The sequence below is a fragment of the Nannospalax galili genome, unplaced genomic scaffold (assembly GCF_000622305.1).
Source record: "Nannospalax galili isolate Female #2095 unplaced genomic scaffold, S.galili_v1.0 scaffold562, whole genome shotgun sequence".
In the NCBI taxonomy this organism is placed as follows: domain Eukaryota; kingdom Metazoa; phylum Chordata; class Mammalia; order Rodentia; family Spalacidae; genus Nannospalax; species Nannospalax galili.
Window position 1 is genome coordinate 89,328 of NW_008348205.1, and position 16,241 is coordinate 105,568.

General features: G+C 41.6%; 1 protein-coding gene across 1 annotated transcript in view; it reads left to right on the plus strand.

Moving 5' to 3' along the window:
* Positions 1–16,241, plus strand: part of LOC103743548 (ryanodine receptor 2-like) — a gene marked incomplete at its 5' end in the record, with an annotated part of 111,152 nt that overhangs the window by 86,958 nt on the left and 7,953 nt on the right. Inside the window, 6 exon segments of the mRNA XM_029569232.1 lie at positions 1,356–1,461; positions 3,800–3,920; positions 9,292–9,461; positions 11,405–11,625; positions 12,853–12,943; positions 14,964–15,104. Of these exon segments, the coding sequence (XP_029425092.1) occupies positions 1,356–1,461; positions 3,800–3,920; positions 9,292–9,461; positions 11,405–11,625; positions 12,853–12,943; positions 14,964–15,104 (850 nt within the window).

The following is a 16,241-nucleotide window of genomic DNA, read 5'->3' on the forward strand; positions in this document are numbered from 1 at the left end:
AGTGAAGGAGTATAATTGCTGTCAAGCTAAGGGAGTAAATGAAGTAGCATTTCTAAAAGTTACTGTAGACCAAGCACTGTACAGGGTGCCCGATGTATTACCTTAAATGGTGTCTTTGGTTACCTTTTCTATACATGAGTGCTACTCGTGGTGGCGCACGCCTTTAATCCCAGCACTCGGGAGGCAGAGGCAGGCAGATCTCTGTGAGTTCAAGGCCAGCCTGGTCTACGTAGTGAGTTCCAGGCTGGCTGGGGCTACAGGGAGACCCTGTCTTGAAAAGACCAAAAAAAAAAAAAAAGTTGTCTTAAACTTACTAAAATTAATTTTTCACCAATTATTTTCTTGCTGTCTGCCAATAAAATGGAGCACAATCTACACACATGTGTATATGTATATTAATTGCATGCGTGTTCATTTATACATATGTACATTGGCATAAAAGCAAAAGAGGTGGAAAGGAATGAGCTGAAGAGGCCAGAAGGCAGTTGGAGGGCTGTGATGAACACAGTATGATGTGGTGCCTGTGTGCAAATATAATGAGAGTCATTCGTTTGCACATTAACTAAAAAGATTAACAGAACAAAGAAAGGAGGGGTTGGGGAGATGGCTCAGCAGTTAAGAGGAAGTGCTGCTCAGGCAGAGGACCCGGGTTTGGCTCCCGTCACCCACATCAGGTGACTCATAACTGCCTGTCACACCAGTTCCAGGGGATCTGATGCCTTCTTCTGGCCTCCCTGGGCACCTGCACACACTAGGTACACAAACTCATACAAGTACATATAATCATATAATACACATAGTTAAAAATAAAAGTAAATATTTAAAAAGGAAAGAAAGGCTGAGAATCTACCACCTAGTTCTTTTCCCATGCCTCCATTTTGGAGGAATCTTAAAGTTGTAGTCCCCCCCCCCACTGCCCCCAATGTGCTCCTGTTAATAGAATCCCAATTCTGGGCCTTAACTCATTGCTATTTTCTTTTTAAAATCTTTTCTTGGGGCTGGAGACGTGGCTCAGTGGTTAAGAGCACTGGTTGCTCTTTCAGAGGACGTGGGTTTGGTTCCTAGCACCCACATGGTGGCTAGCAACTGTCCATAACACCAGTTCCAGGGGATCTGACACCTTCTTCTGGCCTCTGTGGGCACTGCACGACATGGGTGCACTTATTATACACATGCAAGCAAAACATTCATATGAATAAAATAAAAATCAATCAATCAAAAGAATTTAAATGTTCTCTAATGTTTGAAATGCGTGAAAGTGTTAAGGAAGGAAACAGCTCCTTTCTCTGAGCACTAAGTGTGACCTGTCAGTCATCCCATTTGCTTTCTGTTTCTTTTGGACAAATCCTTGAAAGTGACATAAAAGAGGAGGAAGATGACACCATCCACATGGGGAATGCCATCATGACTTTCTACGCAGCTTTGATTGACCTGCTGGGTCGCTGTGCTCCCGAGATGCACGTGAGTATGTGTGAGGGTGAGGGGCAGCCATCTTGATTGGGCTGTCCGCACTAAGACGTCATGGCCTGGCTCACAGCAGCATCCCAGGCTAGTACTAGTCCCACTCCATTAAAAGTAATAGCTGTGGCCTGATTGCTGAACATATATTTGCTTAGTTGGAAAAGTCTCATTGGTTGTAAAACTTAGTAATGAGATTTTTCAGAACAACTCGTTAGTGGAATTTGTAGCTGCTCATGTGTCTCGAAAATCCATATGACCTCCCTGCATTTTAAGAAGATAAGAATATTCATTTTCTACACAGTTTCTTCTCCTTTTATGGAAAATAACTGCTCCCACCAGAAATTTCTTTTGTACAATATTTAGCTACATGTGTGTACCACTGGTTTAGGGAAACATGGAGTGGAAAATAGTGTTTTCTGTGGATTAGTATTTTCTGAAACTTTTTGAAAAAATGGAAACGAAAACTTTGTGGAATAATTTTACCCTGTGATACATTCTGGTGCTTGTGCTTTATTTGATTAATTAATTCTGTTTTATTCCATCACTTGTGTTTTTTAAAAAATCTAGCAACTCCTTACAAAATCATTTTTTAAAAATTTTATTGAGCTTTTGTACATTTCATACAATAGTTCTTAATCAAATTTAGGCCCCTACCCCGTCCATGCCTCCCCAAGCCCCCACTGAACCTCATGTATTCTGTCATACATGATGAGTGTGATACATTCTGGTGGTTGTGCTTTATTTGATTAATTCTGTTTTATTCCATCACTTGTGTTTTTAAAAAAATCTAGCAACTCCTTACAAAATCATTTTTTAAAAATTTTATTGAGCTTTTGTACATTTCATACAATAGTTCTTAATCAAATTTAGGCCCCTACCCCGTCCATGCCTCCCCAAGCCCCCACTGAACCTCATGTATTCTGTCATACATGATGAGTCCTATCTAGTACTGAGATGCCCCTCAGTGCAAATTCATCCACTGGAGTCTAGTCAGTCTATTTAGAGATTGTAAGGAAGGTTTACTCTCCCTCACCCAGTAGTAATCAGTCTCCAACAATTCCCAGACTGGGGCAGGCCTGCCACCCATTTCCCTGGCCCCACTCTGGGCCCTTGTCTGATTGAGTTGGCATGGATCATTTTTATAACCTGATTAGAACACAACCTGAAGTTTGAAGTACTCGGAGCAATGCCGATGTCAAAACTAAAGGCTGTCACAGCTGGGCTGTTGAGTGTTCAACGCTCCTGTCATGTCCCAAGGATAGTATTTCCCAGCAGTCTTCCTGGTCCTCTGGCCCTAACAGTCTTTCCCCCCTTCTGCTAAGATCCCTGAGCCTGGGGTATAGAAGATTGAATTCAGACGTCTCATTTAGGGATGGGTGCTCCATGATCTCTTACTCTGTCCTTTGAGCACTCTCTCTAATAACCACCAGGCTCCTGGGACACCCCCCCCCATCTGAGGAGCTACTGGCAGCTGGTGGCTACCTGGGGGAGCATTTTTGGGAGTGTGGCTACTGGTAGGTTGCCCAGGCTTCCATGGATGAATGCACACACCCAGACACATATGGATAGCATATTGGATTTAGTGGGCTATAAAAAGAAGGCATGAATTTGGGCTTGAGATGTGTTGGGGTGAGTCTGTGGGTAGCTGGAAGAGAGGATGGGTGGTGGTGTGAATATGATGATAATAAGACATTGTATATATGGATGAAATTTTCAAAGAGTATGAAAACCCTGTAAGGTCACTTTGAAGCATGCACCCAGAGCACCTGGCTTAGAGCACAGCTCTTTCGCCCCCTTGGTATTCCTAATCGATTGGTTTTCAATTACATCATTCTGCTATCTTCCTCTTAAACTCGGGATAAAACATACCCAGTGCCTTCTTCTGTTGTTACCAGAGAGGAATCACAGAATAGAGAGCTGTTAGAATAGAGAAAAGTTCTAGAATGTTTTTAAAAATCTCCGCCTTTGCTGCTAACGGGATTCCCATTTGGTAACTGGGAATAGACGATGAGTGGTCTGTGTGCTGAAGGTGGATCCAGGCAAAACACATGCTCATAATGTTTGTACTTTTTCCCATCTCACTGTGAAGATCAAGAAGTAAAAACCAAATTTTATTAATAAGAGATTTTGGTGTTATTGTCTCTATTAAGGGTGGGGAGCACTAAGTGTGTAAATAAAGGCCAGCTTCCTGTCTGAAATTCAGCCATTTTTGCCATCATTAGTTGAGCCTAGACCATTGTTTTAGACTGGGACTCCCAAAATTTAAAGTTCCTGGGTAGAGCTGAGGCAGATATTCTGCAAGTGATGCCGATTTCCCCTTGTTCTTCTTCCCATCCAGTTGATTCACGCTGGGAAGGGGGAAGCCATCCGAATCAGGTCTATTTTGAGATCCCTGATTCCACTGGGAGACTTGGTGGGCGTCATCAGCATCGCCTTTCAGATGCCAACAGTAGCTAAAGGTAAGGCCAGCTTCCATTTCCTGTGACTCAGCAGGTCTTGGGAGGACACTGTTTATGTAAACCATCTTCAGTACCCAACATCCTCTCTCCCACCTCCCTGAAGCGTGACTTCCCTGCAGAAGTTTCTTTTTGAAAAGTAAAGATTTTATGAAGTATGTTATTATATAAAATATTCTGCACTCCCAGGGATTGTTTTTAAACAACTATCTTTCCAATCAGGAGTGGAAGGTTATGTTTTTACATGACATCTGAGACCTAAAAAGAGAAGTTGGACCCCCCACTATCTCATCTGTCCCTCTGTCTCTCCCATAGTTCCCAGTCTTTGCCATTCTAGAACTTGGTCCCTTAATCCATTCTTTTTGAAGATGATCTGTGCCACTTTCTTGGGACTCTTTTCTTCACAAAGTAATAATGATAGCATTTGATTTTGAGATTGAGAACTTCCCTGTTTTCAAAGAAAGATGAGTGCTTTTCAATATTAAAGAGAAAAGTTTTAAAACATTAAAGGAATGAATGATTGGAGACAGTTAGATCCCATATGCTATTTGGTTTTAATGGTCTCAACTCTCCATGCTGTTTAACTTTCAGCACTTCATTGGTTGCTTCTACATAATTTTTATCCAAAATTTTAATTTGAGAACAAAATAGAATTAGGTGGGAAACATGCTATAGTCCTTGTCTTTAATTTTGCTTAGAGAAGGCAAGTAGTTAACAGTGCAAGGCTGCCCACCTGTGGGTACTGTGCCTACTCACCAGCCTATGGGTTCCAGGAGGTGAAGCCTCCTGTAGACTCACCCTATAAACCAAACCTACAAGAGGAACAGAGCTGCCATCAAAACTCAGTCTTCATCATACGTCCAGGGAAAGCCGTGGGACTTACCTGTCCTCTTGCCTTCTCTGCCCATCTGGGACCGTCCCGATCCTCCCCTTCCTTTCTTTGCTCTGCCTGTCTAACTCTTGTTCATTTACTTACATGAACCGTCTTTCCTTCTTCTCCATTGCGAGCCACAAAACTGACTTTGCCAGGACACACATGACAGTAGTACCAGGGACAAACAGATCAGGGATGGAGGCATATGAGGTCCATGTTAACATTCATGATCATGAAGAATCAGGAACCTAGACAATGAGTGTGCACTGGGCCCCTTTCAGAATGGCCCTCAGCCTCCATCTTCTCTGTCCTCATGTTGGCCTCCATCAGCCTTACTAAGTTTTCAGTTTGCTTCTCCCATTTATTTAACTGTGCTCTAATCAAATTATTTTTAAGACTTTCTCTTTATAAATACACAGTACATCATTTATATCAAAAATTAAAGGAGTAAATTATTTTATTGCTACTGTGGCTATTAGAGTATTGTGTCCTATATGCATTCTATAATCTTAAATGTTTCAGTGTATCTCAGCAATATCTAAGCACAGCATGGATAATTTTTAAAAATATTTAATTATTTTTTATTTTATGTGTATGAGTGTATTGCTTGCATGTATGTAAGTGCACCCATGTCATGTCTGTGAAAGTCAGAAGAGGACATTGGATCTCCTGGAATGAGACTTAGGATGTTAGTTGCCATGTGGGTGTGTGGGTGCTGGGATTTGAACCCAGGTCCTCTGCAAGAGCAGCCAGTTCTCTTAACTGCTGAGCATCTCTCCAGCCCCAAAAGCATGAACAGTGAACAAATATGAATTCATTCAACCAACCTTTAAAAAAAGCAATAATCAAAGCTGACACTGAGAGAGAAGAGTTTTACTGCTTTGTGTGGTCCACACCCCCGCAGCACTGGTGTCATCAGAAGCTCATTCAGAGGCACTTTCGGGCCAAGCCCAGGTGTCTGGTCTCAGACTTAGCGGTTAAGAGCACTAGCTGCTCCTGCAGAAGACCAAGGCTCAGTTCCCAGCACCTAAATGATGGCTCACAACACCCAAAATTCCAGTGCCAGGGGATTCACCCTCCTCTTCTGGTCTCTGTAGGCATTGCGTGCATGGGTACACTTACATACATACACACGAAACACTTCAAACACATAAAATAAAAATAAATAAGAATTTTAAAAGATTCCCAGATAATCTATTAGTACTTTAAGGTCTGAGAATACTGGTTCAGACTCTAGAAGAATAATCAGAATTTTCAAGATGTATAAGACCAGTGACACAATCCCTCTTTGTTACTGGTTATTTGTTGGGCTTCTTTATCTGCTAACTGATGGCTAATTGAGGGCAGATGCCTTTCCGTCTTTCCCTCCCTAAATAAGGCCTAGAACACTCAGTGTTTGTTGTTTTGTTTTGCCACTTGAATGCATGAATGATTGACTAAAATGAGAGTAAACTGTTTCAGAAGGCTAGAAAAAAAAAGAGTTAAAGGAATTTAAATACTTAAAATATTAAAAAATTTAAAATATCATGGTAACAATGAAAGTTAATTTTAAAAATAGAATCCACTGGTCATTAACATTATTTTTTTTTAACTTCCTTCTCTGGAGGTGGAGTCATGCAAGAAATCTGGGTTCTTACTTTACCATAGCTGCTCAGTCACCTGTAGAACTTAAATAATCTGCATCCCCTCATCTGTTTAATGAGAAAGCAGGTGGTTCTGTAAACACCAGCCAGTAGCAGGAATTTTGGTTATTACGTATTCTACATTTAGTATATGATACACACCTCTAAAGATTTCCCTCCTTTTAGTATTAGATGAGGCCGTCTTCAAACATTTTATCATATTTATTCTAGATCTTTTAACTGCTGTGTGTTCCAGTAGATTACTGAAAGTGGCTAGCAGATATGTAAAACAACCCACCATCTTCAGCTCTTGACCCAAGGAGGTTTGATTCATTGTCCTGGAACCATGATTTAGGGCAGATGAAGAGTGTGGTTGCTCCAGATGACACCAGAGAAGCCTGTGTGTTAGCTCACCTCCATCCAGTTTAGATGCTTCCTGAGGTCTAAGAGCGGGCAGGTGCTTGTGTGTTTGAAGAAGTGGAGACTCTAGCAAATCAGTGGGGTTTGCACCTTGGGTAGTTGTGACTGTGTTCATTAAAATCAATGTCAAGGGGCTGACAAGATGGCTCAGTGGGTAGAGGTGCTTGCTACCAAATCCAATGACCTAAATTAAATCCCTGGAATCCACATGGTGGAATTCCCACAAATTGTTCTCTGACCTCTGCTCACATGACAAATAAAAATCTACCTGAAAGTCCCATCTCGGTCACCTTAAAAAATCACATTATTGGGAATTTAAGGTTATTGGAGTATACTGTTGTACTATCTAAACTGGAGTTAAATAAAAAAGGGGGCCATTTGGGGTTCCAAAGAAGGTCTTTGATTTTTTGAGATGTAGTAGATGTAAAATGCACAAGTCAATAAATCTGATAAATTTTAAATAAAATAAAATCAATGTCAACTTAAATAAGAATCTCAAAAATCAAGGGACAGAGATAGTTTAAGAACTGTATTTAGTAAACCACATGACTCCAAAGAAAGTCTGGAGTAGGCTGCCCCCAAGGGATGGTAGCTGTGCGTTATACACAGTGGGTTTTCAAGGCATTTTAATGAATATTTATGGTATTCTTGGTATGTGGTATTCTATGGTATTCTTTTCTCCGAAACCATGGTAGAAGGGGCCTCCTTTGAAGGATATTTCTTCCTATGATCTTCCCGAAAAGTCCACAGAGTGGGAAAGGGGGTCAAAACCGCAGTGTAAATGACATTATCATGAAACCAAAGTCTTTTGAGAATGTCGCTTTTTCATCAGTGCACATCATATTCATACGGTACACTCCACCTTTCTTCAGAACGGAGAACCTCAAAGGGCGTCTCAGGAGACGCAGCTGCAGCTCTCGATGGCCTCCTAGCTCACTCCTTTTTGAGACTAGCCAGAGTCCTATGATTGATTTCATGAGTATCAGTTGGTTAAGATATTTTGTTGTCCTAGAGCTAAGACATTCTTCCACTTTAAAAACTGATGCCTTCTGGTGCAAGCTGGGGTCAGGGTTTTACAACAGCCTATCAGGCTGTGCAGACAGGGCCAAGGCTCAGGTTGTCTTCCACAACCCTCTTCTCCCGGCTTTAAGACCTCTTGTGTGTACTACCTAACAGTCCCACCTATGATCTACCCAGCCCAGGTACCTGGCAACACTGTAAACAACTATTCTTATAATATAAAGCAAGGAAAGTATTAGGAATTTTTTTTAAATATTCTATTTTTATTATTTTTATTTTATGTGTATGAGTGTGTTGCCTACATGGGTGTAACTGCACTTGTGTCGTGCAATGCCCACAGAGGTCAAAAGAGGGCGTTAGATTCCCCTAGAACTGGAGTTATGGATGGTTGTTAAACACCATGTGGGTGCTGGGAATCAAACCCAGATCATCTGTAAGAGCAGCCAGTGCTCTTAACCACTGAGCCACCTCACCAGGCCCTATATTAGGGATTTTTATAGTAAAGAGTAGGAGCCATTAGATCACCTTTCAATTTCATTTAAAACATTATTGTCTTCATTTTCATGGTCAGAGTATAGAATTCAACCATTGACTCCTAGTGAAAACAGAAAAGCTATCAAGCTATTATTTCAGGATGATTGTGGTCCACATCACCCTTCCTTTGTTCTTCCTTCAACACTGTATCCATGTAGACAACCCTTTCGTTCTGAGTCTTGCTGTGTGCCATCAGGACCAGTCTGGCATAAACCATACAGTCCAACAGGAAACAAATAAGCTCCCAAGTATTTTAAATTGACATATAATCCAGTAATTCCTCATAGCAATGGGACCTGAACTCTGCGTTGTTATATAGGACTCAGTGGTCTACACAGGCATCAAGGATTGAGTATTGAGAGAGAAAATGTCCAACTCTCAAGTCCGTTCTAAATGTGGTGAATTCTTTTATGAATAATGAAGTCTATTTCATGTGAAACCAGGCTGGTTTCATGGTGTTGATTTGTCATTTTATAACTATTATCTGGTTCTATATTATAATGTATCATTTATAACTATAACTCTTCTAAGTCACAGCAATGGGAAGCTTCCCAGGGTCTCAGATGGGGTTCGTGAGCTTTACTATTTTAAAGGTGCAGCCTCTGACAAGAGATGCCTCTGCTCTGCGTCTTTCTGTGTTATGTCCTACACACTTTACCAGTTGATCTGTGCCTTTTCTTTGCAGTTAGTCAATTGGTGCCAAATGACATCTAAATGACCTTGGGTTTAAATCACACTCCCATAGTTCATCTGCCCCCCCCCCACACACACGTGTGACAAGACAGGAAACTGTTTCATTGATAAACTGATTTTAATATGTGCCGTTGGCTGACAAGAAGCCATATGTCATCCATCCACGTGTGACCCGGCCATTGACGCCAACATGTCACCTTCTCTCTTGTAGATGGGAAGGTGGTGGAGCCTGACATGTCCGCGGGGTTTTGCCCAGATCACAAGGCAGCCATGGTTTTGTTCCTTGACAGGGTCTATGGGATTGAGGTGCAAGATTTCCTCCTCCACCTCCTCGAGGTTGGCTTTCTGCCAGATCTCCGAGCTGCGGCTTCTCTAGACACGGTATGATATGGAAAACGCACTCTCAGCACACTGAGCCTCATGATGCTCACTCACCTGCTTGTTGTCCACCAACACAGAGAACTGCTGTTTTCAGACAAGCAGTGGGTAAACAGAAAATAAATAGACCATGCCCTCCAGTTCCCTGACTAGCCAAACTGACAGCTTTTAAAGTGATGATAAGAAATCTGATAAGATGCTAAGCGAGCCAAGTGGTTCATCCATGCTCAATTTGGGAGGTCATAGGGATGACCTTTAATCTCTGTTCACTATGAGCCTCTAAACTGGCCTAGGGATGGGGAGACAGCTCAGTCAGTGAAGCACTTTCACGTAAGCATGAAAACCTGAGTTTGAGCCTCCAGAAACCAAGTAGAAAAGCCACTTGAGGGGGGAGGAGGAGACCTGAGGACCCTGGCGAGGGCTGCCCATCCAGTACAGCTGAGTCAGCAAGCTCCAGGTTCAGCAAGGGATCGATCTCCAAACATAAGGTGGACAGTGATTAAGGAAGACATCAACATCTGACCTCCAGACACATGCACACACATGTGCATACACACGTAGACACATGAATACGTGTACGTGTACTTAGAATAAAACAAAATAATAAGTAACTAAATTATCCTAAATAGATATACTTCTCACTGAATTGACCATGTGTGGCAACACACACCTTTAATCCCAGCACTTCGGGGGCAGAGGCAGGTAGATGTCTGTGAGTTTGTAGGCCAGCCTGGTCTACATATTGAGTTCCAGGCCAGCTGGGGCTACAGGGAGACCCCGTCTCAAAAGCATACAAAGAAGCAAACAAAAATGCTTTTTAAAATATTTTATTTATTGTTTTTATCTTATGTGTATGAGTATATTGCCTGCAGATAGGTAGGTGCACCTGTGTCCTATAGTGCCTAGAGGCCATCAGATCCCTGGAACTGGAGTTATGAACAGTTGTTAGCCGCCATGTGGGTGCTGGGAATTGAACCCAGACCCTCTGCTAGAGCAGCCAGGCCTCTTATCTGCTGAGCCATCTCTCCAACCCTGCAATCAAAAATGTTAAAACAATTGAATGGTCACTGCTGGATCAGGGCTGTTGCAATTGCATCAGGGAGTCTCCATCTGCCAAAGTGCAGGCTGGCTATAATCTGCCCGTGTATCGATGGTGCCCCAGAGGATCTGCCGTCAACAGTCACAGTGTGCTGCTCTCTGAATCGTGGTTGAATAAGGTGGCACTCCAAACACCATTGCGGTTGTTCCTCCTTTGATTTACTTATTCATTTTAATAATTAAATGGACCTTCTGGTCTCAGGGAAAATTGGATCGTGAGTTAAAAAAAAAAAAATCCACGGTTGCAAAAATCATAAAAGTGAACTGAAAGTTTCATCTGTTTTGCTGTATGTTCACTTGAAATTCTGAACCTGAAGAGCAGAGAAGCCAGTGAGGCCATAATGGTAATTGGCTTCTCATGACTGGCACTCAGGGGTCTGGGGAGAAGTCCGTGAATGACATTAACCAAGTGAATTCAGAATGGAAACGTGAATCTGAGGTCTATTGAGAAGTACTGATTGGCGGCCTCCTCTCTCACTGATCCCGTGAGCTCTGCGTATGCTCAGAGCTCACTCACGCCTAGTCAAGTTGACAGTATTTCTTCAGGCCTCCCCTGGGCATCGGGATAAAGCTGTTTACTAAGTTTAGAGTACTTTCCTGGATGTTAGGGGAGGTGGTGGTGTCTTAGCCCTGAGCTTGGACCTTGAGCTCTTTCATGGCATTAACTCCTGTCTGCTTAGCATAGTTGATGGTTGTAAGTGGTAGAGATCATATGAAGCACATGTAAAGACCAGTGTAAGGACTACATTTCTAGATGCCATGCTGTTCACTCTTTTACCACATGGTGAGATTCACTTGTTGAGTCCTTTGCTGATCACACAAGGCTGTGTCCTCTCATTCCTTTCCAGGCTGCTCTGAGTGCTACAGACATGGCCTTGGCCCTCAATCGATACCTTTGCACAGCTGTCCTGCCTTTGTTAACAAGGTGTGCTCCGCTGTTCGCGGGCACAGAGCACCATGCTTCCCTCATTGACTCTCTGCTGCACACCGTGTACCGACTGTCAAAGGGCTGCTCCCTCACCAAGGCTCAGCGAGATGCCATAGAAGTGTGCCTGCTGTCTATTTGTGGGTAAGCGAGGGCTCACTGTGCCAGATTTCTTCTTTACTATGTGGCCCGTGCTGAGTTATGAACTTGGAAATGTTTTCTATCTCAACAATTCAATTTATGTGGTCCTGTATCCAGAGGCCTGAATCTTAATGTTGGTTAGAACTGTCCACCAGTGTGTTGGTTAGTTGTAACTTTCAACTTAACACACAACCTGGGGATAGAGGTTCATTGAGGAATTAGCTAAGGTTGGTCTGTGGACATGGCTGTGGGGAACTGTCTTGATTATTAACTGATATAGGAAGACCCAGCCTGTTGTAGGTGGCACCATGCCCTAGGTAGGGGACCTTGAATAGTAAGAAAGGAAAAAGCAAGTTCGGATTCTTGCAGAACACAGTAAGCTGTGCCTGTGAGTAACCAGAAAGGGGCAGAGCAGAAGAGAGGCCTCCCCAGGAACACTCGGGGGTGTCTGCAGATCTAGGTGGTAGAGATGAGTCCAGAGATAAGACCTTAATGTTTAACCTTAAGGTTAAACACAATCATTGTTGCTTAAGACTAGGCTATTTCAGAGAAACATGTCGGTAGGTGATTTGGTTGTTGTGTGAAGACCGCAGAATGGACCAGCAGAATCCTACAGCCACATGCCAATCACTCAGCATGACTTTTTGATGTATTTAGGGGACTTAATAGACTTCCAGTGACTGGGTGTGTGGCTTAGTACAATACCCTTTGCCCAGCATGCTCAAGACTTTGAGTTCTGTCCCCAGCACTGTACGGTGACAAGAAGGAGGGAGGGAGGGAGAGAGAGTGAAATTTGACAAATATGAGATTGGGGCTAATACCAGTAGAGTGGGGTAAAATCCATGAAAGAGTGACATGGCTCTTATTTTTCACTGGTATTATGCACACATACTACATACAGTTGTATGCGCTGAACTTGCATCCAGTTGGAAGTGCAGTAGGTCCATGTGCACCAGCACCACCGCAGACATATGAGGCGCTCGTTGCACTGTCACACCAGCCTTTATGTCTTGTAAGCAGACAGGACACTGTTGTGTCTGTAGTCCTTCACTGACTAAAACATCATTGTGCTGTGTGTAACTGAAACTCTTAGCTAATCTTTGAGCTAGAAGTACCTGGTTGCTGTTATCTGAAGAGAGAGGTCCAGGGTCTTGGTGTATAAAGTCTAATGAATTCTCTAGGGGCTTTAGACCTCACTTTTCTTTATTACAATTGACTTTGTTCCAACAGCCAACTGCGACCTTCCATGATGCAGCACCTGCTCAGAAGGCTGGTATTTGATGTTCCACTTTTGAATGAGCATGCCAAGATGCCTCTTAAGGTAAACATGAGTGACACTTGTAATTACCTGATTACCATTTCATCTGATTTGGTTTCTTGTCACTACATGTGTGTCTCCCAGATTTCGTGTGCTTGGTCTCTGGTGCTGTGAATTTCTCCCAGTTAATGAAATGACCTTGTGAGTTATTGAAGTATGTATTATATAACCCTGAAATAAGTAATAAAAGATTACAGAATCCTTAACATTGATTTCCATGGAAATCAATTGACATGCATTTACCACAAAGAAAAGTTCAACCAAGATGTTCTTAGTCTAGACAGCATACTCACACATCTGGCCTGAATATGATTACCAACTTTTGCAGATAGGTAATCCTTGAAAGGTTCCAACTAGCATCTCATAGAGTTCAGGAGAGCCTTTCTATATACGTGCTTACCGTGTACCATGCAGCACAGAAAAGCCATCTTTACTGTTCAGTTCATGCACATTCAAGTCTCACTCTGTCTGACTGACCTCCAGATGGTCTGTGCACCCCAGCGTGATGATAAAGAAAGGAACCTGTTCTACACAAATACCTAGCAGATACTTAACACCTTCTATGACCACTTAAGACAGCACTGTAGACAAAAGGCTTGAGATATACTTAAGTCGGTTTTAAATTGTTATACGACACATACCTGGATATTTGGCAAAAATAACCTTTCCCTATGAATATTGATTTTTGGTTTAATAAATGCAGATAAATTAATGAATTAGGTAAGTTACATCCTGCCCCACCCCAATCTCATTTTATACAGTTTTCTTTGTGTAAGGGAGGCCTTGTTAGGCAGTTTTTTCCTGGTAACAAGTAAGTTGAGAGACGATGGATAAATATAGTAACGCTTTCTTATCTGTAATAACAATAAAATTCTTTTACATTATAGATTTTGAAATTTTAATTTATTCTTTGATAATTTCGTAGTTACCCCAGTGAAGTTAGGTCTCAATATTCCATTATTTGGGGTTCCTAGATTGTGTGCATGTGTGTGTGTGTGTGACACTATATGTGTATATTTGTGTCTATATATCTGTATCATCTCTGTGTAACTGAAAAGGACACTAAACAAAAAGAAATATTCCAATAGGAAGAGATATAGCTATCTCTAATAACAACAATAACTTATATTTTCCCCCTTAGATATGGAAATAAATGAGAATCTAAACATTTATTCATGATTCTTGCAGGTCATCCTATAAATTTAGTTCACAAATGAATTTTCCAAATAACTGCTGATTAACTGAAAGTTTTTCTCATGTAGATGTAAATTACAAAGAGAATCAACTATTGTCACCAAACAAATGCAGAGTCTTTTTCAAATTTGCTTAGGGAAACAAATTTTGATACCATCACATGTAATAAGTAAGGCAGAGAGGAAACAATAATTGCAGTGTGTAGATCCCATGTAATGTCTCTGGGTCATTCTTCCCTCCAGCTCTTGATCTTCTGCCTGAATTCTAGGAGAAAATTATGAATGGATTCCAGGCAGTAATACATCATAGAACTGTGAGTCAAAGAGCAACAAAGCAAGAACTGGGAAGACAATAGCCAAACAGCATCAGCAAGATGCTGTTCAAGATGCGTTCTCATTTCTGTTGTGTTCTTTTTAATTATGTGTGTCTGTGTGTGGGTATGTGCATATGAATGCAGTGCCCTCCAAGGCCAGAAGAGGGCGCTGGAGAGCTGGAACTATAGGTGGTTGTGAACTGCCTGATGTAGTGTTGGTGCTAGGAACCAAATTTGCAAAAGCAGCAAGCAGTCTTAATCCCTGAGCCAGCCCCTCCAGCCTCATCAAGATACATTTTCAAAGTTAAACATTTGGTTCACAATTTTTACTGTCAAATTTGTGTGTCAAATTTGAAAGAGTCATAGTATTCAAGCAATTTTATTTTCCCAGAGATGTCCCATGGATTTGAGCATTTCCCTTCCATGGACCTTATTCCACAGCATTCAGATGTCACAGAAAGGGGTGGAAAAGTCAAGAATCAATCTTGTTGATTTTGTAATTGCTTCCCTACACAGCTGCTGACAAATCACTATGAAAGATGCTGGAAATATTACTGCCTGCCTGGAGGGTGGGGCAACTTTGGAACTGCCTCTGAAGAAGAACTTCATTTATCAAGAAAGTTATTCTGGGGCATTTTTGATGCCCTGTCTCAAAAGGTAGTTGAAGGTTTTTGTGAACTTTTTTGTGTTGACAAAGTGCTAAAATGGTGCAGGTTCCAAACAGGGTCTCCCTGTGTCCCATTGGCTGGCTTAGAACTTGTTGTGCAGACCAAGCTAGCTGGAATTCACAGAGATCATCTGCCTCTGCCTCCTGAGTGTGGGGATTAAAGGTGTGGGCCGCCACACCTGGCCCAGCTGCAGGTCCTTGATAATAAAGTATTCAGAGTGGGATAATACCTTGACTAATCAAGACTTGCATAGTGCCAGATGTGGTGGTACATGACTACATTTACAGCACATGGGAGGCTGGGAGACTGAGGCAGGAGGATCAGGTCCATCTTGGACTAGATAAAGAAGTCCAGCTTAGTGTATAGGGTGTGACCCTGTAAAACAAAACAGAAAAGAAAAATGTTTATATAGTTTCATTTTTTTCATTTATTAATAATGCATACTGAGAAATACATTGATTTTTTCATAATCTCTGTGATTTGCACATAATCCGTGCATTCTCTGTGATCGTAACCCTGCATCTGAAATTAAAATAGACAAGGATTTCAAATAATCAGACACACAGTAGATGGTGCGTTGAAGGTTATCTCAGATTCAAATTTTCCCTAGCTAGCTCTCCAATCTTAGAAAGCCTCAAGGAACTACATCAAATTCTAGAATGTCAATAGAAAGTATTGTGAAATTAGTGTACTCCAGTTGCCCCCCAACTTCTTTTGTTCAGCAGCCATGGAAATTTAGGCTCTTCCTCTTGCTGTCTCTTTGCCCATGTGGCATTAAATCACAATTACCAGATTAATAATGAATATTTCATGTATTTTCATGTGACTGGAAGGTAGGGCTATAAGAGAAAATAAAACCCGTACATTTGTTAAGTCTATCCTCAAGTTGATCGCCATGTCTGAATTCCAGAAGAAACTATGGCATGATTAGAATAATGTAGACATATTTTTGTTGTTTCCCAGGAAGATAAATCTATAGCTATATCTGGTAGTTATATTTTGATGTTTTTTCTTCTTACTCAACTTCCTCTAATACTCGATATATAGGTATTTTGAAAACCATTTACAATATGAATTGAAAACTGAAAAATTTGAAGTGAGAGAATTTCTCTTTTTAAAAAAGCTT